This window comes from Microtus oregoni, unplaced genomic scaffold, assembly GCF_018167655.1.
Source record: "Microtus oregoni isolate MIOR12 unplaced genomic scaffold, Mior012 000015F_ref0000493, whole genome shotgun sequence".
In the NCBI taxonomy this organism is placed as follows: domain Eukaryota; kingdom Metazoa; phylum Chordata; class Mammalia; order Rodentia; family Cricetidae; genus Microtus; species Microtus oregoni.
Window position 1 is genome coordinate 46,065,510 of NW_024543074.1, and position 24,784 is coordinate 46,090,293.

The 24,784-nt window shown below is 43.1% G+C and overlaps 1 protein-coding gene across 1 annotated transcript; it reads right to left on the minus strand.

The window, feature by feature from the left end:
* Positions 1-268: 268 nt before the first annotated feature.
* On the minus strand, positions 269-23,830 carry Ppp2ca (protein phosphatase 2 catalytic subunit alpha). The gene is made up of 7 exons (XM_041665890.1): positions 23,461-23,830; positions 10,264-10,473; positions 5,655-5,828; positions 5,071-5,160; positions 4,492-4,653; positions 3,017-3,135; positions 269-1,727 (listed from the first exon to the last, which is right to left on the minus strand). The coding sequence occupies exons 1-7, from the start codon at positions 23,560-23,562 to the stop codon at positions 1,655-1,657; spliced, it is 930 nt and encodes a 309-aa protein (XP_041521824.1). The 5' UTR covers positions 23,563-23,830; the 3' UTR covers positions 269-1,654.
* Positions 23,831-24,784: the final 954 nt, after the last annotated feature.

Here is a 24,784-nt window from a genome sequence, read left to right on the forward strand (position 1 = left end):
CCGTAAGACCCTGTCCCCCTGCTTGCCCCACACCCCAACCTCGTCTTCTTTCTTTCTTTTTTAATAAAGTACTGTACATAGATGTTATTTGTTTGGCCAGGAAGAAAAGACAAACTAGCAAAAATAACAAGCTGGAGAATGTGTTTTTTCTCAGAAAAGATAACCTAGAAAAACCAAGGGCCTTTTGATTTGGACAATTAACTCATAAACCGATTTGTTTATGCAGGGCAGTGTTGTAACTTCACTGTTGGTTCCAAATTCAACACAGTACAAAGCAAGGAAGCATTTATTTACCACACTCACACAGCAATGATTACGCATCCTGATGTCTGCCCAAATATTCAGTCCCCGCAGAAGAACTCTTCGTTTTCTATGCCAAGTCAAAGAATATAAGGGAAAACCTGCTGATCACAGCACTCAGGTACCACTCTCAGGTCTGGGACAAAACACAAACCCTAACCCAAAAGTTGGCTCCTACTTGGCTTCACTGATTTACCGCTTAAGGAACTTAACACAGGCTAAGGCTCTAACAGCTTATCTGAGACAAATTTAACTCTAAGATCACGACTTGACAAGAAATGTACAAATGTTTGTTAAGAACTTACCATTCTGTCAATCATTTTAAAGAGTCATGAAATATACATAGCAATATATTTATAACCAGAAACTACACTATTAGACACATCATTTAGTTTGTTAAGTTCTACCTGAAAACATGCCATTTTAAGTAAAATCCTAAAAACAAACTCTTGAGTTCTATGGTTAACAATCAAGTCCTACTGAAGCAGCAGATTCCTTTCACAAGCGCAGGCCAGCAACAAGACAAACTGCAATGTCAGACAAACAAGTCCCCAAGTTCTTCTGAAGAACGCCAAGGAGTTGCCAGAGAGGTTACACAGTGGCCTTGATCTTTATTTTTCTTTACCTGGAATTCTACAAATTCCGAAATCAATTGATTTATCTTGTGTAATAAACAGCACCAGTCGTGCCCACTGATACAATCCAAAGCTGACTTTCTCCGTTCTCAAGTTTATTATGAAAACACTGCGGTGACTGTGCAGTGACGTCATCTTACAGGAGGGGAAACAGTTCTATCCAAAACAACTCACCAGGGTTTCTGACAATAACAAAGAACAACGTGGGGCTGAGATTGGAGAAGGGAATAAACCGAGTGCAGACAAATCATACAATTAAATTAAATGGTATCCCTGAAAAGAAACAAGAGGGGAGGCCTTGGTACTTATTTAAAAATGTTCATTAAGCTCCAATGATTGTTTGCTATCCTCATCTACAGTCATGCGGAGTAAGCTACAGCTAAGTGGAAGTCAACTGGACTCACGGGTGTTAATGTTTACATCCTATTTCTGCAGTCTCTCAAGAAAGCAAAAGTAACTACAAATAGCGCTATGCCAGAAACTGGATTCTTGACCAACAATGTCGCGTCAGCATGCAATGAACTGGTTCATTCTAAAGTGGTCACGGCTGTTGATGACAAGAGGCTTTGTATTTTTATATGGCACATCTTTTGGTCCGTGTGAAAACAAGTTTTTTGAATGTTAACTATTTTCTGACACTTTGAAGTTACTGTTGCTCTTCCCATTTCCATTAGGTCAATATACGGTTCATGGCAATACTGTACAAGTTTAAATTTCCATTACAGGAAGTAGTCTGGGGTACGACGAGTGACATGTGGCTCGCCTCTACGAGGTGCTGGATCAAACTGCAAGCTGAAAAACAAAATAAGGTTCACTGTTTCTATTCTAAGAATACACCATGTATTTATTAAACCGTCCATTTTTCAAATGTTAAGGTTTATTTCTTAACCAATTTCAGCACATTTTAACGGGTTCAAAGTTGGGCACCGCTGTAACACCAGCACTTGGGAAACTGAGGCAAGGGAATCACAGTTCTAGACCAGCTTGGGTTATAAACATAAAAAAAATGAACCCAACTTTGGACCCCAGTTCAAGTTGTTAGTTTATTTTTAGGGGGTAGGGGAGTGTGCATAGTCAGTTTTAGCTGTCAACCTAACACAAGAGTCATCACCTGGGGACAGTTTAACTGAGGACTTGTCTGAATTAGGTTGGGCTGTGGGCATGTTTGTGGAAGACTGTCTTGATGACAGATGTAGGAACACCAAGCCCACTGTGGCCATTACCATTCTCTAGACAGAGCTAACTGAGCCCAAGTAAGGACCCACACATTTATCTCTACTTTTTTGTTTTGTTTGAGTCAAGGTTTCTTAATACAGTGCTGGCTCTGAAACTCTATATAAACTAGGTTGGCCTCAAATCCACAGAGATTCTCCTGCCTCTGTTGGAATTAAGGTATATGGCACTACACCTAGCTCTATGCTCTTGACCGTGAATGTTATTTGAGTAGCTGTGTTGTGTTCTTGCCTTCAACTTCCCTTCAATGGTGGACTAGAACTTAGAACTGTAGCCTGAACAACTGTTCCCCCTAATCCCAAATTGGTTTTGGTTAGAGCAACAGAAAAAGTAGTCAAGGATGTCCTTAACCTCCTAAACCTCCTGCCTCAGTCTCTCAAGTACTAAGATTAGAGCTTTGAACCTATGTTCTAACTGTACTCCAGTCCTAGACACTACATTTTCATATAATGGGGCCCCTTCTAATAAGATCATTTAAGTGTCTAACACACTGATCTGATCCATAATAAAAACATGGGTTTAGAAATTGAAGACCACTAAACTTAATGGCAACGGCCTTTAGGACCAGCACTCGGGAGCCAGAGGCAGGTGGTTCCCTATGAGCTCAAGGCTAGTCTGGTCTATACAGTGTGAGTTCCAGTGAAAACAGAGCTATATAGTAAGACCCTGTTAACAACAACAACAACAAGAAATTGAAGACCTAATAAATCAATTCAGTCTGGGTTCCAAATAAGAGAAACTAATTTCTGTTACGTGTAGGTTCATTCCCATGAAAACGTAAAATCAACCTGTAATATGGTTTAACAAGAGCTGGAGAACAAGCAGCTCTAGCTCAGGCAGATACTTACAAAGAATACTTAAGAGTGTCATCAAGTTCCATGATTGCAGCTTGGTTACCGCAACGATAGCAATAGTTTGGAGCACTGAAAATTGTTACTACATTCCGGTCATGGCACCAGTTATATCCCTGTAAAAGAGGCAGGGAAAAAAAAAACAAAAAACTATAAGACAGAAAAATGACAGTTCCTCTCAAAAATGGTTAATTTTTTGTATTATTAAAAAACCTGTAAAATGTACACGAATATATTTGTTATGGCTAAAATGAAAATATAGTTTGTTTTTAGCATTTAAAGCCAGCCAAACATGGTGGCATATACTTTTAATCCCAGGAGGCAGAGGCCGGTGGATCTGTGAATTTGAGGCCAGCCTGATCAACATAGTGAGTTCTAGGACAGCTACAACTATGTATCAGAGAGATCATATTCCAAGAAACCAAATAAATAAATTAAACAAGCAAACAAAGCCATTTAAAATAATATCCATCACCAAATATTAATCTGCTTCTTATATAGTACGTTTCTATAAATCTTTCATTTATATGACCTTAAACATAATTTTAAAATGAACTTATTTGAGACAGGGCCTCACTGTGCAGCCCAGGCTGGTCTGGATCACAAGGCAATCCTGCTTCAGTCTAACTAACAAGGGTGCAGGCGTGTGCAGCCATACTTGTCTCAGGATTAGTCCTGACAACACTTTAGTGAAGAAATTGTGGTAGCCCATGTTTTAAGAACCCTAGAGGGGCTGGAGAGATGGCTCAGCGGTTAAGAGCATTGCCTGCTCTTCCAAAGGTCCTGAGTTCAATTCCCAGCAACCACATAGTGGCTCACAACCATCTGTAATGAGGTCTTGTGCCCTCTTCTGGCCTGCAGAAGAATATTGTATACATAATAAATAAATAGATATTAAAAAAAAAAAAAAGAACCCACTAGGAGACTTCTTTCCCATCACCTACAGTCCAGGCACCCAAAGGACTATATCAATGCTTTGAAGTTCCTTCCCTTTCCTACACACAGACATACTGAATATGTATAAACAAACACAATTGCACTTTATTATACCCTTCTCTATCTCTACATCTGAATCCTCTCACCATTAGATCCCAAGTCCCTCCAAGTAATTAAGAATCTGAAGATCCGCCAGGTAGTGGTGGTGCACACCTTTAGTCCCAGTATTCGGGAGGCAGATGGATCTCTTTGAGTTCGAGGCCAGCCTGGGCTACACAGAGCAAGCAGATCAAGTACCAGGACAGGCTCCAAAGCTACAGAGAAACCCTGCCTTTAAAAAAAACCAAACTAGAAACAAACGAACAAAACCTGACGATCCATTAAATATATACACCACTATCATCATAAACCTGACTTTCATTTGACTGCACACCTAGGGAAAAGGATTCAGCTCCAGTGGTAGACTCTATGGGAATAAAGGACTGTCATTAAAAAGTTAGTCTGACAAACTAACTTTTTCAAAGAAAAGAACATACCTCCATTACCAGCTGGTGAGCTCTGGACACCAACGTGAGGCCATTGGCATGATTAAATGTCTCAGAAATATCTTGGCCAAAGGTATAACCAGCTCCTCGAGGAGATATCCCCCAGCCACCACGGTCGTCTGGATCTGACCACAGTAAGTCACACATTGGACCCTAAAAAGCAGGTACAAGTTATAAGTTGACTCTTACAAAGTGGAAATTCTTGATTTGATAATTCAACAGAAGCCACACTCCAAGTGCAAATCACTTTTGAGTGGTGTCTGCTAGCGAGGCATGACCTTTGCAGTTAAGCTCTCTCTGAAATGAGAAGCGCTTCTAACAAGGCCCAGTGCAGAGCAACAGGTGCGCTCCATCAGTAGATCATCCTATAGGTACACCAGTGCACTTTCACTGTTAGGCAGCATGGGCTAAGAGCAACACCAGAGGCTTCTACATTTCTTCTGAGAAATACTAAGAAGGCTCATGTGTCACTTCACTTACAATCTGAGTTGACACACAATGAATTAAGCTACAGTTAAACCATTTTCCCCTTTCCTATGGTTTCTGAGATTTATCAAAGAGAAGTCATACCTCATGAGGAACTTCTTGTAGGCGATCAAGTGCTCGGATGTGATCCAGTGTGTCTATGGACGGTGACAGACCACCATGTAGACAGAAGATCTAAAAAGATGGATTACAAATGGTAACTATACCTAGAGAGAAATTAAACTATTTGGGGGCACAGTTCAGGCAGGAACTTCCACCATTTGGTCACATCAGTTTTTAGGCCCTCTCCATTTCAATGAGGCTTGACTCTCAAGAGTTGGCCATTGTTCTGCCCAAGCCCCAAGCACTGAGTATCCAGTCTTCTTCTTTACCAATTGTCATGGCTGAGGCTCCTTCAACAAGGAGTCTCTCTAACCTTACCCTACTGGTAGTTACCTTCACACTCAGAAGTTTCGCCCAAGTTTGTAAGTACACATCTACTAGCAAACACCTCTTTTATGTCTCCTAGACTCCTCTACAAACAGCACCCAAAGCTGAATGGGTTATACTTTCCACCCCCACAGTCCCATTTTGTACAGTTCAGTACCTGATACCAAGGAAAAACTTCAACACTAAGAAAGCAGTAACTGGAAAAAAGGGAAGCAGCAGCGAGTTTAAGGCACACGCACCTGCCCATCCACCAAGGCAGTGAGAGGAAGGTAGTCAAAAAGGTCTGTGAAGTATTTCCAAACGTTTGCATTTCCATATTTCCTTAAACACTCATCGTAGAAACCATAAACCTGTGTGATCTGTCTGCTCTCATGATTCCCTCGGAGTATGGTGATACGCTCACGGTAACGAACCTACAGTGAAACAGACAGACAGCTAGCTCTTTCCCAAAACAAAACAAACCAACTGACATTTCATAAAATTTTCTATAGGGAAATCCACAGTTCCAATTTTGAAGGAAAAAAAAATTTCTACATTTCAATGAACTGAAACCATACATTATAAACTTTTTGTTTGTTTGTTTTGAGACAGGGCTTCTCTGGAACTCACTCTGTAGACCAGGTTGGCCTCAAACTCAGAGATCAGCCTGCCTCTGTCTCCCAAGTGCTGGGATTAAAAGTGTGCACCACCACATTTGGTGATCATAAACATTAAAAAAAAAAAAGTATATCAAAATCACTTCAATTAAAACCACACTCCCTATACCATCTTGTGTGAAAGGTTTTTCTATGACCTTTACTAAATTTACAGTTAGGCAACAATCACAACACCAAATTTTAGAGCTTTGCATTCCTTACAAAGATCTCATGCCTATCTGCAATCCTTCCCCAGCTCCTGACAACCACTGATGTACTTCCGTCTTTTGAGAATGCCTTTTCTAGACATTTAAATTAAGTGAAAAAACGACGGAATGCAGCCTCTTGTGATGCATATGCCTTGGAGAACCACCCTGGAGTCACCAAGCTGCAGCGTGGATGGGGACGCACATCTTCACAGGGTGGCCATGTGCCATGGTTTCCGCACTTGCTCGGGTCTTCCCATCTATTAGCTACTGAGCTCATTTGCTCGCATGCTTTCTATTTCTTGAACATATTCCTACAGTGTAGTGTATTACTGCTTTATATCCAACTTCATCAGAATTCTTCAAAGTGGCCGGATCATTTTACATTCTTGACAGGAATGGACGAGGTGTCTAATTTCCTGACATATTCATCTATGATATTTACTGTAGTCACTGTATTAGTAAAAGACACGAATTAGTTGGTATATGTGACTTCAGTGTAGATTTTCCTAATTACTTACAATGTTAACTATCCATGTCCTTACTGACCATCTATCTTCTAGGCTGAAGTAGCTGTTCAGGTACTTTGCCCATTTAAAATTAGATTATCTATCTAAGGTTAGGCATCCATGCAGACAGATTTCTTGAGACAGGATCATGCTATAGTATGATCCTGTCTCAAGAAATCTGTCTTAGCTGGGTGATGTTGACGCACATCTGTAATCCAGACCCTCAGGAGGCAGGTGGATCTGTGACTTTGTCAGCCTGAGCTACAAAGCAAGTTCCAAGACAGCCAGACGGGTACGGAGAAACTCTGCTTCAAAAAACAAAAATAAAACAACAAAACTAACAGAAAGAAAGAAATCTGTCTTGACATGGCCGTATAAGTTTATAATCCCAACACTAAGATGCCTGCAGGGCAGTCTTGGTTGGATACCCTGTCACCTGTAAAATAAAAACCCAAACAACCCCCACAAACCCCTTCTTATTATTAATAGGCCTAGTGTGGGCTGGTGCAATGGCTGAGAGTAAAGGAGTCTGCCATCAAGCCTAATTTTAAAATTACATTCATTTTTGTAAGTGCATGTGTATATGTCATTTTATTCTGCCCATGTGGGTTCTAATTATCAAATTCAAGACATTAGGTTCCGTGGAAACTGTCTTTACTCAGCCATCTCACTGGCCCTGATTAGTTATGCCACAAAACAAGTCATGGCTACATTTCATCTCTTACCTATCAATTTGCTTTCTAGGACCCATAAGGTGAAAGAACTGACTTCCATACTTGCTTGATGGCATGTATGTACGTCACACAGTTAAATAAAATTAACAAATAACTGTAAAAATGTTTTAAATTTGAAGCGAGGCTATAGCTCAGGGGTGAACCTGTGCTAGCATGCGGGAGGCTGAGTTCAACCAGAAGCACCAAGAAAGTAATAATTTGAACAAATGCTTCTTATTTGCAGCATCTTTGAACTGCTCCTCCTGCCTCCATTTCCTAATTGCTAGAATTACACGCATATATTATCACACTTATAATACTGTGCTGGGGGTCAAATGCAGGGCTTTCTGCATGCTAACCAAGCACTCGAGAAACTTGGCTGCATCCCCAGCCCTGGATTATCGTTCTATGAACACAGCTGAGAAATCAGAGCCTAATCAAGAGCAGACTTTTTTTTCTTCTTAAATTTATAGCCTCTGCTATTCATTTAGGCCAACAATCTGTTCTGATGCATTTGAAAAAGGGCCGCTTTCCCCATAGTGTCGTGAGTTTAACAGTGAGTCCATACACTACAGAGGTACCCTTCCTCAAGGTGTCAGTAGAGCTGGGGTCTCTTAAAGTCGTCTCTTGATTTAGACAGCAGTTTTCTCATCTTCTTCCCTTTGTTCATATACACCTGGAGGCAGAGGACAAGCTCACGCGTTATCCTTACAAATGGTCATCTGCCCCCTTGGAGACAGCATCTCATTGTCCGGGAGCTCAGTTAGGCTAGCTGGCCAGTGAGCCTCAGGGACTCTTTTGTCTCTACTTCTTCAGGGTTGGAATGTCTCCATGCTTGGCACTTTAAAAAATGGGCTTTGGGAATTGAACTCAGGTCTTCCAACTGCGCTATCTCCTTAGCCTCCTAATCTCCTTTTATAGAACTACCCATATAATCTCGTTTTATTTAACTATTCATGTAAAGGGCTAGCACCAAGTGCAGCCACACTCTGAGGTTCAGGGAATTAAGATTTGTGCCTATGACATTTAGGAATACACAATGCAGTCTAGTCTTTAGTATATAAATTTTCTTGCTGTTGTTTTTTGAGACAGGGATGGAACCTTTGCTGGTGGGCACTTTATGTGTTAGACAAGGCTACCCTTGAACTCAGAGTTCAGTTTGCCTTGGCCTCCATAGTAGTACTGGGATTAAAGTAGTGTCAATCAGGCCCAGTGGTACATGGATTCTTAAAAGCAGCCCAGCCCTTTCACATGAACCTGGGCTACCAGCTTCTTATCTATAGTCACTGTACAAAGTGCCCACCGTCTACTCTAAACGCTCAGTATTCTCAGCACTGTAAATGCTCATCATCAGCTCTAACTCTGACCACTTCTCTACGTTAGAAAAATTGATGACAGCAAATTTCTTGTTCAGAATATTCTGCAATAAAAAAGTGAGTCTGTTGCCTAGGAAGAGCGGTAAACTTTCCCCCTGTAAGGTAAAATCAAACAGCTTCCTAAGGCAGAGGCAGCATTCGACTCTAAATCAATGCCAATGTGTTTCAGCGTTGATTCTTCACCTCTACATTTCAGAGCTACAAATGACAAGGACTCTAAAATTTGCTTCTCTTCTTATATTTTTTTAAAAGATTTATTTATTTATTAAGCATACAATGGACTGCTGGCAAGGAAGGCACCAGGTCTCATTACAGATGGTTGTGAGCTACCATGTGGTTGCTGGGAACTAAACTTGGAACTTCTGGAAGAGCAGTCAGTACTCTTACCCTCTAAGCCATCTCTCCCAGCCCAATTTGCTTCTTTTAATTATTATTATTTCTTTTTTTTTTTAAAAAAAGAAAAGGTCTTATTATACAAACCAGGCTAACCTCAACTCTTAAGGCTTTTACCTGAGCCTCACCAGAGCTGACATTACTGCCTTCATTTCTCATGTTTAATTGTTATTACTCCAAGGGAATAAACTTTTTTTTGATTTTCGAGACAGGGGAATAAACTATTGTTTAGGTATTTGCTCAGTCTTGTACACTAAGATCAAATCTCTTTTCTAATTTTTTTTAATATTTATTATTTTTATTATGTATACAATATTCTGTCTGTGTGTATGCCTGCAGGCCAGAAGAGGGCACCAGACCTCATTATAGATGGTTGTGAGCCACCATGTGGTTGCTGGGAATTGAACTCAGGACCTTTGGAAGAACAGGCAATGCTCTTAACCTCTGAGCCGTCTCTTCAGCCCGCTCTAATATTAAAGACAAAAAAATCTTCACTTAATAACCTGATCTTTTTCTCTCAATTCTTCCTTCACATTTTCACAGGACTGTCAAATGATGTAAATAATCCAACATAGATGTTCAAACTCTCCGAATACTTAATGCAGTCATATTATTTCCATTGTCAATGTACTAAACTAAAACTTGTACTTGATTAGTTTGCCAGTCACAGCACTTGGAGACGGGCAGGCTACAAACTCTTTGGGTTTGAGGCCAGCCTGGTCTACATAGTGAGTTCCATAACAGTTAGAGCTGTATAGTGAGATTCTGTCTAAAAACAAACAAACAAACAAAAGACCCCAAGGTATCCCATGGCACCGTGTTCTGAACCACCTTCTGGCCCTAATGCAGACAGGATGATTAAGTTTGACACTCACATTCTTTGCATTCCTAATTAGGCATGGAAGTTTGTTCTAAAATTTAACATTCAGATGAAGAGAACAAATCATGGTAGGAAAAGAACATTCCAGAGGGCTTTCACCCAGTTCAAAAGGTCCAAACAGAAAAAGTAAAATTACCTTAAGAGCTACAAGCAGTGTAACTGTTTCAACTGAGTAATATCCTCTGTCCACATAGTCTCCCATAAACAAGTAATTTGTATCTGGTGATTTACCACCAATTCTAAAAAGTTCCATGAGGTCATGAAATTGCCCGTGTACATCTCCACACACAGTGACTGGACATCGAACCTCTTGCACGTTGGATTCCTTTGTCAGGATTTCTTTAGCCTACAAAGAAAAAGTAAAGCAATACATTCAGCATTAAATGACATCAAAAAAGATGCTTTGTTTATATTAACGTAAAGGGCGAACCTGGCAAATATGAAACCACAGGCATTTGCAACCCAAGATAGACATTAAAATTGTTAATTTAAAAATTTGCATTTTTTGTACCGGTTGGTGGAGGCGCACACCTTAAATCCCAGCACTCAGTAGGTCAGCAAAGACTGTTATATAGAGAAACCCTGTCTTGACCTCTCACCCCCAAATCTATTTTATGTCCAAGTTCTCATTTCACCCATGTGTGTCCTAGTTATTAAATCAATGTCCTCAGGTTTACTGGAGAGACTTAAGTCACCTTACTAGCCCATTGGCTATATTTAAAAGACAAGATATGGTTAGTTTTTCCTTTGGCTACCTTGTGGGAGATGTTTAGAGAATATGTACCAAGTTGATATTCAATCATCACTCTCAATTTGTAAAGGCTACCAAATTTCCATCTCATTAGAGACTGAAGACATTAGTAGCACCCACACAAGATGAAAACGACCAGAAGGTGGGCTGGAGAGATGACTCAGCAGTTAAGAGCACTGGCTGCTCTTTCAGAGGATTCAAGTTCAATTGTAGCTTGTACCTATTTGTAACTCCAGTTCCAGGTAATCCAAACCTCTTCTGGCCTCTGAGGGCCCTGTATGGAAGTGGGACAGACATACATGCAGGCAAATATGTAAATTTGGAAGAAGAAGAAAAAAGAGCACTTAATGTTGTCTCCTCAGGCTGAGATTTCTTGGTCTTAAGAGATTTAAATTTTTCTTTCATTTCATTCTATTTTTTTTATAACAATAAAGTTCTTGTTTTACAGTTAGAACACTCAATATAGCATACATGCTTTTTAGGCTGCTTTTAGAAGCCATCATCAGGGCTGGAGAGATGGCTCAGTGGTTAAGAGCATTGCCTGCTCTTCCAAAGGTCCTGAGTTCAATTCCTGGCAACCACATGGTGGCTCACAACCATCTGTAACGAGGTCTGGTGCCCTCTTCTGGCCTGCAGACATACAGACTTAGAATATTGTATACATAATAAATAAATAAAGTTTAAAAAAGAAGCCATCATTCAGCCAGATATCCACATATGCTAAAAATGTGTATACCGGAAGACAATTATCTGCTAAACCATCTGAATGACTCTGCCTTGTCCTAGGCACTGGACATAGGTGTACGAAATAGGTCATTTCCATGGCAAAGGAGAAGAGAAAGGCTGTAAGCAAGCAAGGGGGAAAAGAAAACACTAAATGAACAAAGTAGACTATCCCAAGTATCACGAGGAAGGGGAGACCACTTTAAATTAAGACACATGATCAAATGCCCATACTGAAATTTTGCTACCCAGCAATCCCAGCATTCAGGGCCAACGCAGGAGGCTTGCCACTAGTTCAATGTCAGTCTAGACAATTACAAGTGTCTATCCTCTCTCTCAAAAGAATCCTCCCCCAACACACAAATAGAGAACAATGTTGCTAATGAACCAACTGGTGACAACCAACATTACCACAATTTAAGGCTACACATTTGAAACATGGATCTCTTCTTTCTTCCCCAAATTTGGTTGCAATCTTTGGAAAATAGAATCCAAGTCAGTAACATTTATTTTCCTTCCCACACCTACCAATGCTGTCCCAAGTACAACGAACCATGTTCAAGAATCACTATTTTCTATTCTCCAAAGGCTTGGGGAGCCTATTTCCAGACACTCACCAAGTTTAGAAGAATATTTTCAGTTTAAAAAAGAAATGGGGCTCTTCTATTAAACAAGATCTTATGATCAGGAAATGTGGAAGTTAAAATGCAATCTAAACAATGTGGAAATTCGGGGAAGAATGCAATCTTTGGGGGGTCATTAGCACACTACCAACACTCAGTATGTTTGGACTCGGGCATCTCACAATTTCATCCCTAGCCTGATGTAAGAGACCTACAGACAGACTCTTTCTTCTCCACCCCACCTGTCCCTAGACAGGGCTTCACCCTATAGCCTTGGCTGTCCTGGAACCCACAGAGATCCACCTGTCTCTGCCCCCTGAGTGCTGGGATTAGATTAGAGGCATGTGTCACCATGTTTAAATATGGGCTATTCCAACCAACATATCAAATAAGATGAAATGAAAGCAGGATTATGTGAACTAGGTTTTTTAACTCATCCATGGCAGAATTGTTCAAGGAAGACAGTAAGAAAATTCCAGTTAGGCAGTGGCGGTGGCAGCTGGGTCTTTGTAAATTTGGGATCAAGGGTCTACAAAGCAAGTTCCATGACAGCCAGAGCTGTTAACACAGAAACCCTGTCTCAAAAAACTACACACAAAAGAAGTTAGGAAGGAAGAAAGGTCTCAATTATTTACTCATCACTTCCTTAGAGATACATAGTATTGTCATGTCAGTTAACTTACACTGTAGAAAAAGTCACCCATCCATTTAAGTTAAACACTTTAGTAGAACAGGGGCTCTCAACTACTAATGCCGTAACCCTCTAACACAATTCTTCATGCTATAACCCCCAACCATAAAATCATTTCATTGCTACTTTATAACTATAATTTTGCTACTGTTATCAACTGCAATGTATTTGATATGCAGGATAACTGATATGAGACCCTCCCCCACAAAGGAATTTCAACTCATAGGCTGAGAACCACTGACTTAGAAGCATAAGACCCCAACCATGTCAAAAATCCTTTTATCCACTTATGTATCAAGCTACTCATCAAAATGACACAGAAATCACAGAAGTTATTCCTGCCATATCTAAAGTCAAATCCATGGCTTTGAAAACCAAAAAGGCAGTGCTGAGACGTCCATGACCATGTCTGTCACTCACCTTCCCCTAACTTCCAGCAGACCAAGAAGCCAGTTTTACAGGTTGTCAAACCCTCAGAATGCCCCCATAGAAGCAGGCTTGTCCAGTAGACAATCACCAAACTCCTTTTAAGCACAGAATCAACCAAAAACACCAGAAGACAGACAACATACTTGTACTCACTGGAGATGTCAAGGCCCAAATAAGCACCAAACTCAAAAGACCCCAAGGAGGCAAAACCCCACATGGTCCCACTGGGGGAAGGTTAGGTTCAGTTGCCTCCTGATCATGCGCTGATGCCCAGGTGGGTAGACTATGATCTCTGTGGAGTTCAGCTGGCCAAGTTTAAACATTGTTTTCCCCACCATTTAAAAAAAAAAAAAGGTAGAAGCTGTAAGTGGTTGCAAATGCCTGGCATTTCGGAAGTAGAGGCAGGAGGATGGGGAGTTAAAAGGTTGTCCTTGGCTACTAGTTTACTTAAATTCGTGACACTGTTCCAGAAAGTTCAAGGCCTAGACAACATACTAAGATGGTCTCAAACCAGGCTGAGGGCGCAGGCCTTTAATCCTAGCAGGAAGACGCAGGTGGATCTGAGTTCCAGGATAGCCAGGACTGACTATACAGAGTAACCCTGTTTCAAAAACAAACAAACAAAAAACAACCACTGAATCACACAACAAGAATTATGATACTTCATGGGTGCCAAAACAAAACAAACTCCTTGTTTCCAAAACTGGCTCAGTCATCTACTGCTCATTTTGTTCTATTTAATATAAATCATGATGAAAGTAGAAGCCTCTTTCCTTCTTAGCCAAGGTCTCTGCCACTTATCTACAGCGCCACCACTTGACACTGGGCTTCCCTAACACTGCATGCAGGCCTTGACTTCATTTTATGGCTTAGGTTGGCCTCTGCTCCTTTTCTTGAGACTAAGTATTTATATATCACTTAGCTGGGGAGGGCCTCTAACTTAGAGATCCTGAGCCCTTAGCTTACTATGTTAGAATCAGAGGCACTTTTTAGAAAAAGGTTTTTAAGATTTCTTTTTTTTTTTTTAAAAAAAATTAATGTGCATTTTATGTTTTGCCTTCATGCACCTGTGTGAGGGTGCCAGCGCCCCAAGAACTGAAGTACAGACAGCTGTGAGCTGCCATGTGGATGCTGGGAATTGAACCAGGGTCCTCTGGAAGAGCAGTCAATGGTCTTAACCACTGAGCCATCATCTTTTCAGCTCCTAGAGCTGTTTTCTTAAAGGTGCATGTTTATAGTGTTTTCCTTCAAAACAATAATATACTCTTGGGAGGATGTGGGGGAAATATGTCTGTAAATCTAGCATTCAGGAGGCACAAGCAGCAAGATCTTGAATTCTAGCACAGGCTGGACCATACAGTAAGACCACCTTCTAATGCCCCCATACAAGAAATAAAAAAAATTAAACAAGAAAGTACTCCAAGCAATTCCTGTAAATAGGTCAAGAGTAGAATTTTTTTGTTGTTGTTTTTTGAGACAGGGGATCTTGGTGTATTCCTGGCTGTCCTGGAACTCACTCTATAGGCTGGCCTCAAACTCATATAAAGATCCACCTGCCTCTGCCTACCAAGTGCTGGGATTAAAGGTGCGCGCCACCACTGTCCAGCAAAAGTAGAATCTTAAGGTCTTTAATGAGGGAAATGTGATGCAGTCCACTGGATGATAATGATGCTTTACTATAGAAACAATCCCATATTTCACAAATTCTGCTCTGAGTAGTCTCTGGAAGGAGACACTAACCATCAACCATCTTATTTATTCCGTAGACCAGGCTGGCCTCGAAGGCATGCACCACCACTGCCCAGCTAAAATTTTGCTATTAGAGAAGAAAAAAAAAATCAAACTAAATCTGTGCAGAGATACACCATCAAGACAAAGTTGAGCAGTGAAGGCCTAATAAGGACTGGTCAACAGAATGCAAGGCAGAAGCACAAGCCTATCAACAACACAGCCAAGTGTGCAGTCGTTGGGAACTCAACTCCACACTTGCCCTTACCCCTACAACCAAAGTTTGCAGCCTTTTGCTCAGCCGCAATACAAGAATTATCATCTGTGAGATAAACAGTAACCTGAAAACAAAAATATGTACTCAGAAATATTATTTACACTTAAGACTGAAGCAGGAGGGAGAGAGAATGGAGGAGCAAGCAACTAGCTGGTCATGCAGTCACAAATAAAGAAGACTCAGAAACATGCCCTCTGCTGTGTTCATCCACTCAATATGCAACCCCAATTTATAAATAGGTAAAGCCACTGTACTGTGAAAAAAATGAAGCAGCTAATCCCAGAATGTTCAACAGTCACCTCTCACCCTTAAACTGGCAATTAGAGAGTTCTCCCTCTTAAGCCAACCCTACTCCTATGAAGAAAGAAAGCTATTTAGAACAATGACACCACCAATAAAATATTCCCCTCTCCTAAACCCAGGTCAGCTCAGATATAGCTCAGGAATGAAAGGGCTTTTTCAAAGATGATTTTTTTTTTAACATTTAAAGAAAAAAATTGGAAATAGCCACAGTAGAAGCAAAGTGCTGGTCCCTTTAGCACCCTTAGAAGACAACTCAAAGTCGGGCAGTGGTGGCACACGCCTTTAATCCCAGCACTCGGGAGGCAGAGGCAGGCGGATCTCTGTGAGCTGGAGGCCAGCCTGGTCTACAAGAGCTAGTTCCAGGACAGGAACCAAAAGCAACGGAGAAACCCTGTCTCGAAAATTAAAAAAAAAAAAAAAAGAAAAAGAAAAAAAGACAACTCAAAATTCAGTGTTTATTTTCTCCACACTAAAAAACGATACTTCAGTTAGTTAACTATGACAAACTTGACTTACAATGAAAAAGGGAAAATACTGGTTACAACGAAATCTGTCCCAGTTATTCCTACAGGGTGGGAATAAAAGCCTCTTTCTGTGGATGGGCTTTGCGCTTGCCAGACAGATGCTGTGTGGCTCAGCTACATCTCAAGCTTTCTCTTCATTTACTTTCAGACAGGGTCTCAAAACTAAGTGGTTGTTTTTGAGCATAAAATCCTCCTGCCTCGGGGCTGGAGAGATGGCTCAGCGGTTAAGAGCATTGCCTGCTCTTCCAAAGGTCCTGAGTTCAATTCCCAGCAACCACATGGTGGCTCACAACCATCTGTAATGAGATCTGGTGCCCTATTCTGGCCAGCAGACATACACACAGACAGAATATTGTATACATAATAAATAAATAAATATTAAAAAAAAAATCCTCCTGCCTCAACCTCTGAATATCTGGGACTCTCTCCACTACCAGGCCTGGTTTCCAGGGCCCATCACTGTTGATACTACGTGAGATTCACCTTTATAATTGGTATTTGAACACAGATTCTGGGCCTTCGGCAGAGGACAGGGAGGACTGAGGAATCAGCATGTGAGTATAACTACACCTTCTCATTCGGTTAACCCAAGCTGTGCAGGGAGCACATGGAACAACGCTCACAGGTGTGCCGAGGCTTTGCAGATGAAAAGAAGAGCATTCTGAGTGCCAACTGCCACAGAGGCCATCTACCTTTATAGAACATTTTACAACTTAAGTCTCTCCTCGAGAGATTTATACTACTTGACAAAGTAATGACCCTTTGTTTTCATCTTACCAATCTTATCTGAGGGACAAATGAAGTTAGCCACAAGCAAATGGAAGAATTGCTGTTTCGAAGAGAGGTGGGACAACACTATCTGAGGAATGGAGCTCTGCAGCAGAAAGAACACAATGCCTTCAATTTATGGAATCACTGAGTCCACAATTCAGGATGGCCCAATTTACATGCACCTTCATTATTAACACCTCAACAAGGGTCTGGAAGCAAGATAGGAATCCTGGCATTAGAAGTCGCAACCCAGACAACCTACCCCAGCTACCCTCACCAGCCTCTCAACCTTCCAGATAGAGCCTCTGCTTTCTATCTACAACAACAGTGACCACACCAAAGTGAAAGAAAAACATTCCAACAAGCCTCTCCCACCTGTTCCTTCTTAATACTACTACTTAATACTACTGCTATGGAGACAGCCAAACAGCCTTTTAAATAAAACCTAGAAATATAGTACTTCATCAAGGAATTTAATCTTGGGGGACCGGGGAGATGGCTCAGCAGTTTAGAACACCTGCTGCTCTTGCAAAGGACCTGGTTTCATTCCCAGAACCCACTTGATGGCTTACAACTACCCATAATTCGGACCTCCAAGAGCACCAGGCACGCACACGGTGCACATACATATAAACAGGCAAAGCACTGACACACATAAATCTTAAAGAAAAAAACGGTAATATAGGTTTAAAAAAGTTCAGCTTAGCAAATAAATTAGTAAGAAGCAGTTTCCCTTTTCCACACCCATGCAGCAAATGTTAAACTAAATGACACCATAAGACTATTACATCTATAATACTTGCAAAGAAATAGACAACCGCATGCCTAGGTCAAGAACTCCTTTGGGGGAAGAAACTAAAAACACCAATTCTTTACGTATTTGGAAGTCTTGAAAGCACAAAGCCAAAACTGGCATCCGACCCCAAGACACTGCTTAAATCATATAATAAAAGGCCATTTTTATTGTAGTTAGTCCAAAAGCAAACTGATACTTTATTTACTTATTTATTTGGGACAGAATCTTTCTAATATAGCTCTGGCTAGCCTCAAACTCAGAGATCCGCTTGCCTGTTTCCCAAGTGCTGGGCTTATTCATCTTTGCGGCAGGGCCTCACTGTACAGTCCTGGCTGACCTAGAGCGCACTATGTAGTCTAGGTTGTCCTCAAACTCACCTAAGTCTACCTGCCTCTGGCTCTTGGCCATCCTCCTGCATCAGCTTTCAGAGTGCTAGGATTACAGGCATGCATGACCACACACAACAAGTAGATAGTATTTACTTTTTTTAATCTGTTGATGGAACTTTGCCTAAAATGAAACTGTATATGCTCACCCCAAATACCAAACTCCTTCAAACAGCAAGGTACATATATGTACTTCAACACACAGTATGCTTAGCTTGGGTAGGAACGTGAAGCCCATCTTTCTTTTTAATGAGTCAGCAACATAACAATCATGCTCCCGGGGGCTGGAAAGATGGCTCAGAGATTAAGAGCATTGCCAGCTCTTCCAAAGGTCCTGAATTCAATTCCCAGCAACCACATGGTGGCTCACAACCATCTGTGGTGGGGTCTGGTGCCCTCTTCTGGCCTGCAGGCATACACACAGACATAATATTGTATACATAATAAATAAATATTTAAAAAAATCATGCTCCCCACTGTTATGATACACATCTGGATCCTTTCTGCTTTGAAGCAACACTGCTATTGTGACAAGGTAACAGAAGAGAGTTCTCAAACTGGTTAATTGGAGTGACCACTGGGGTTTAGCTTTACCTTCACAAAAGGGGGAAGGACTTTGAGGCTATCATTCCTTCTTATGAGATCATCAATAGCTGTTTTTGATGGGTGTAGTTCTTTAACAAGCATGACTAAACTGACAGAAAATGTAGCTTATTTTCAAATTTGCTGTTAAAGCTGGATATGGTGGCACTTGTATCTACACTACACATCTGCAATCCTAACATTTGGGAGACCAAAGCGAGAAGATGTTGAGTCTGAGGTTGGTCTAGGCACAGGAACAGTTGTCTTGCAAATGAAACAAAATAAATGAACAAGTAATATTTAGAAGGCAAACACAACAAAAGCAAACGTAGTTTTCACATAGAGATAGAATCGGCAATAAAACATTACCTGTTCTGTTTTACTAGGACTTGTACAAGGTATACCATGACATGCATCTCCCAGTCTAAAACATCATAGTATTGTTTAGGAGATTTACATCATTACAAAAGTTGAAATACAATCCAAATCAAGCAAGTTAGGCAACAACATTCATCAAAAGTATCTATTTCAAGGAAACTTTTTTTTTTTTTTTTGTTTTTCGAGACAGGGTTTCTCTGTAGCTTTGGTGCCTGTCCTGGAACTAGCTCTTGCAGACCAGGCTGGCCTTGAACTCCCAGAGATCCACCTGCCTCTGCCTCCCCAGTGCTAGGATTAAAGGCGAGCGCCACCACCGCTCAGCTTCAAGGAAACTTTGAAATAGGTTCAAGAACTATCATTTTCATTTTAGCCCCTCCACCCCCACCTTTTTGGAGATAAGGTTCCACCCTGTAATTCTGGCTGGCCTCTGCTTCCCCAGTGCTGGGATTAAAGGTATGCACCACCAATCAAGTTTGTTTTTTTTTTTTTTTTTTTTTTTTTGCTGTTGGTTTGTCAAGACAGGGTTTCTCTGTGTATAGTCATTGGCTTTCTTGGAGCTAGCTCTGTAGGCCAAGATGGCCTCAAAGGCAAAGAGATCAACTTGCTTCTGCCTCCTGAGTACTGGGATTTTAAAAGCACGTGCCACCACCACTTCACTCAAGTATTATTATTAATTTTAGGTGTTTCGAGACAGGGTTTCTTTGTGTAGCCCTAGTTGTCCTGGAACTGGCTCTGTAGGAGGCTTGCCTCTGCTCCTGAGTGCTGGGATTAAAGGCACGCTACTACCACTACCTGGCAATAATTATTTTTATGTGGCTCTAAAATTAAAACTTTAGACTACTGAGAGAACTCAATGGTTAAGAGTTAAGAGTCCATGCTGCGGGGGCTGGAGAGATGGCTCAGTGGTTAAGAGCATTGCCTGCTCTTCCAAAGGTCCTGAGTTCAGTTCCCAGGAACCACATGATGGCTCACAGCCATCTGTAATGAGGTCTGGTGCCCTCTTCTGGCCTGCAGACATACACACAGACAGAACATTGTATACATAATAAATAAATAAATATTAAAAAAAAAAAGAGTCCATGCTGCTCTTGTAGGGGACTGAAGCTGGGCTCCCAGCACCCAAGTCCAGTGGATCAAATAACCAGACTCCAGGGATCCAACACCTCTCTAGCCTCCGTGGGCACCTCCACACACATTTGCATACGTAAGACACACATACATTAAAACCCTAAAATCTGCACATGTTGAGAAAAAAATCTAAGCCAGCTAGCCTCACATCTGAGCTTCACGAAGATGTGAAAAACACACTGGATCCATTAAGCTGCAGCCCTCACCCACCCCACCTCTCTACCTACTATCTTTAACAGGCTCTCCAAAGCAAACCCACTCAGTCCATACTTTCTTTAGTTTCTTGTTGCTGCTAAAAAGACACCCCGAGAAACACAACTTTGGGGAGAAAGTTTTGTTTTTCCTTCCTAAGACAGGGTTTCTCTGTGTAGCCCTTGCTGTCCTTGAACTCACTCTGTAGACCGGGGATCCTCCTGAGTGCTGGGATTAAAGGGACACACCACCATGCCTGGCTTGAAAACAGGTTATTTTGGTTCAATTCCAGTCCATCACAGCAGGGATGTCACAGTGGCAGGAGCTTGAGGGGAGGTACTCACATCACATAAAAAGAAAAGGAGCAATGAATACATCCTCACACTTTTAATATTACATTTATTTGTTTGTACAGGTCAGAAGAGTAAGGTGTTTTACCATGTAGGTCCTAAGGGGTCAAACCTAGATCACTGGAGACCTCTCCCATAGGGAGCTTCCTCTATGCTTATACAATTGAGGACCCCTCCCCTCCCCCAACCTGGGAATGGTGCCACCTACAGTCGGTGTGTCTTCTCATCTAACATAATGAAGGTCTCCTAAACCATGTTCATAGGCCAACCTGATCTAGACAATTCCCCAGACTCTAGAGCAGCGGTTCTCGACCTGTGAGCTGAGGATCCTTTCACAGGGGTCCTGCATAGCGGACATTTACAAAATACGATTCATAACTAGCAAAATTACAATTATGAAGTAGCAACAAAAATGATTTTATGGTTGGGGGTCACACATGAGGAACAATTCCATTTAAGGGTTGTAGCATTAAGAAGGTTGAGATCCACTGTCAAGTTGATATTACCATCCTAGTCTTTCCAACTAAATTAAAGTTTCTTGAGGATATGTATAATTTATTCCTCATTGTCTTCCGATTCTCTTCCTAATAGCATGCAATCTTGGATACTCAGAAACACAAGTGCTAGTTTAGGACACAATCCCATCAGATCAGAAGTGACCTCAGAACATGTTTTAACTATTTTATAGTAACTGGACTTCTGAAAACCAGTTACAACCATTTAGTTGGGAAACAAGAAGTAGTGGTGTTCCAGCCTAATGAGTGGTCTTTCTTTCTATACAAATGACTGCCATTTAACTGACTCAAAATGTTCAGAGTCAGCAACCAGAAACCAGGACCTGGCAATATATTAGATTTGTTTGTTTGTTTTATTTTTTGAGTACAACAAGTAAATTTTAAAAGGTTTATTTCTAGCCCGGAAGTGGTGGTGCCGAGGCAGGTGGATCTCTGTGCGTTCAAGACCAGCCTGATCTAGAGTTCCAGGACAGCTAAGGGGTACACAAATAAACCCTGTCTCGAAAAACAAACTTATTTTCAAAACCTTAAAAATACCACCTCGTTTGATTTGAGAGAAACAAAAATCAAAATATTGGATTGGTGTAGCACACACATGTAACCAATCCCAGCACTTGCAGCCGGGCGGTGGTGGCGCACGCCTTTAATCCCAGCACTCGGGAGGCAGAGGTAGGCGGATCTCTGTGAGTTCAAGACCAGCCTGGTCTACAGAGTTAGTTCCAGGACAGGAACCAAAAGCAACGGAGATACCCTGTCTCAAAAAAAAAAAAAAAAAAAAGAAAAGAAAACATTCCCAGCACTTGGGAAGCTGAGACACAAGGACTGCCACAAGTTCAAAGCTACCCTGGCTACATAACCAGTACCAGGGCAGCCAGGGTTACCTGGGAGGGAAGGAAGCGTTCTTTGTACAGAGCCGAGGTAAATAAACCCACGTCTGTCTTAAGCCCCAATTATTCTCAGCAGTTTCTGAAAAACTGTGTAGTCAGAAAATATTCATCAAACGCAAAAACCTCCTTTTTACATCAAACCACAAAGGAGCATACAGTGCTCCAAAAATTCTTCCTGACACAAATTACTAACATAATCCTTATTTTTGCACTAAAATTAAATGTTAAAGTAACCGTGAAAAGCGAACACAAAATAGAGTGGAGATGAACATTTTATACTAGAAAACTGCATTAATAAGACTTGAAAAATACCACACGACCGAAAGCTTAGCAGCCTGCTCTCCCAACTCTTGGGGAAAACCAATGGAACGAGCTAACCTGAGATACAATGCGTAGTCACCACTTGACTGTGTCGACTCAGCACCCTGCCTGAAACACAGGCGGTCAACTCGGGGATCACTACCACTACTTGTAGCCACAAAACACAAGAAAGAAACTTTCAACCAAGAGAGGACACAACATTTGGTTCTCTTCCAGTCTGTGTTGCTCATGCTAAACACAAATGGCACCATGCCAAGTACGTTAAACAGAGGATCTCACACTATCCAATTTGAGTCAGCATATACATCATAAGTTAAAATGCCACTGGATTTCCAATCCCGAAGCTCTCCGTATAGTATGACTCACCAAATCCTCCATTTCTTCCAACTATGAAAACTTTATACTCCTCCCTTGTAACTACCACTATGACCTTCGTAGAAATCGGGCTAGCGGCTTTTATTTTTGTTTGGGAATCGTTAAACGCACTTTAAACAGGGCGTAGAGGAAGCCGACCAGAACGCGATGACCTTTCCACACAGGCGCTGGGCACTGACTGGCCTCAGAGCCCGCCTGTGGGGGACCCAGTGGGCATCGCCAGCTCCAAGAAGCAAAGCAAGCCCGGCTGCAAGCGCAAAGCCTCTTCTCCACCTCGCCGCAGCTCCAGGTCCCGCTCCCAGGCCCAAAGCAGAGCCAGTCCCTGGCCGGACCACGCAGGGTCCCGGCCGCCCTGTTCTTCGGCGTCGGGCAGGGCCGGGAGGCTTGGAAGCCCGGAGCCCGGCGCACGGCGCCATCTTAGGCCGCGGCGGCGGCGCCATCCAATCAGCGCGCGGGAGGCGGGGGGCGCCGGGTCGCTCGCGAGTCCCCGCGGGCAGCGCCGGGCGCCGGTGTGCGAGGTTCGGGGGGCCTGGCCTCCGTGCCGCCATGTTGCACCGTCCCCGCGGCCTCCTGGAGCCGCACCTGGGGCCTACCCCCGCTCACCTTCTCGCAGAGGCTCTTGACCTGGGACTCGGAGAGCTGCTTGCACTCGTTCAGCTGCTCGATCCACTGGTCCAGCTCCTTGGTGAACAACTTCTCGTCCATGATGACGCCCGCCCGAACCGGCTGCCGCTCCGCGCTGCTCCCGCGCCGCCGCCCGCACCCGGGCCACACGCACACGCCGCCGCCGCTCCCCGGGGTGCTTCCTGCGGCCCCTGGCGGCTGCTAGGCGCTGGCGTCGGCCCGCTAGCTTCGCTCCGCAGTACTGGGCCGCCGGCCGCGGTGCCTCCTCCTCCGCTCGCCCTAGCTCGGGACCAGGCTTTCTGTAATGGCGGCCGCCCGGCGTGGTGACGTCACGCCGGCGTCGGGGGCCGCGGGGAGGGCGTCGGAGCGGGGCCCGGACCTAAAGCGGCGTACCGTGGGGCCCGGCGCAGGCGCAGCGGAGCTGGATGCCGGAGGAAGTGCCTTCGATTTCGGGGCGTGGTCCTCGCGGGGAGGGCGGCGGGGGGGGGGGGGGGGGGGGGGGGAACGGGGTTGGAGCAAGCGCAGTGCTCGAAGCGGCGAACCCGGTTAATCCGGGAGTCCCAGGCTCCGAAAGACGCCTGCGCGTACTCGGCGCTTGAGCAGTCCGGGAAGGCGAGGGCTGTGTCTGTGCCCTGGTCTTGGGGGAAGGCCGTCGGGTAACACCGCTCAGATAAGGTCTTGGCCCTGGCAGCCTGATCACTGAAACAGTCACAACCCTAAGGCGCGTACGCCAGAAGCTCTGGGAACCGCACGGGAGTCCCACGTCTTTGAGGACAAGAACTAGCTCCTAGAGGCAGACTGCCTGGAGTGACCTTCCCCCACCTCCGGGCGTTGCAGGCTGCTGTAATTAGGTCATTCGTAGGCGGAGGAAGATGTACCTGCTTGGGGTGTGTCACTCGCTCACCTGACACCCCCAGCAGACACCTGTCACAGCGCGACGGCGGGCGGGCCCGAGGTCAGGCCTTCGATTCTAGCCTTGTCCCGAGCCTAGCTAGCTTCCTCTCCTGTGGCCTTCCACAGCTCCGGTGTGCACTTTTCTCCAAGTCCTGTGCCCACTGGAAATGATCCTGACCTCCTTTCTAGAGGACAAGCCGGTAGAACGTGAACATATGGGTCCTGGCTGGGTCTGGCGCCAGTAAAAGTAGCTACAGTAAAGGAAGCTGATACTCGGCCCTTGACCTGGTTATTGAATCTCTTTGGGGTTTGCGAAACTTTTTCACATTGCACTGTCCCTGCATTTACAAGGATACTTGGCTCCACAGAGCGCCAACTATTTACCAGATCCCAGGCCTAGAGGACAGAG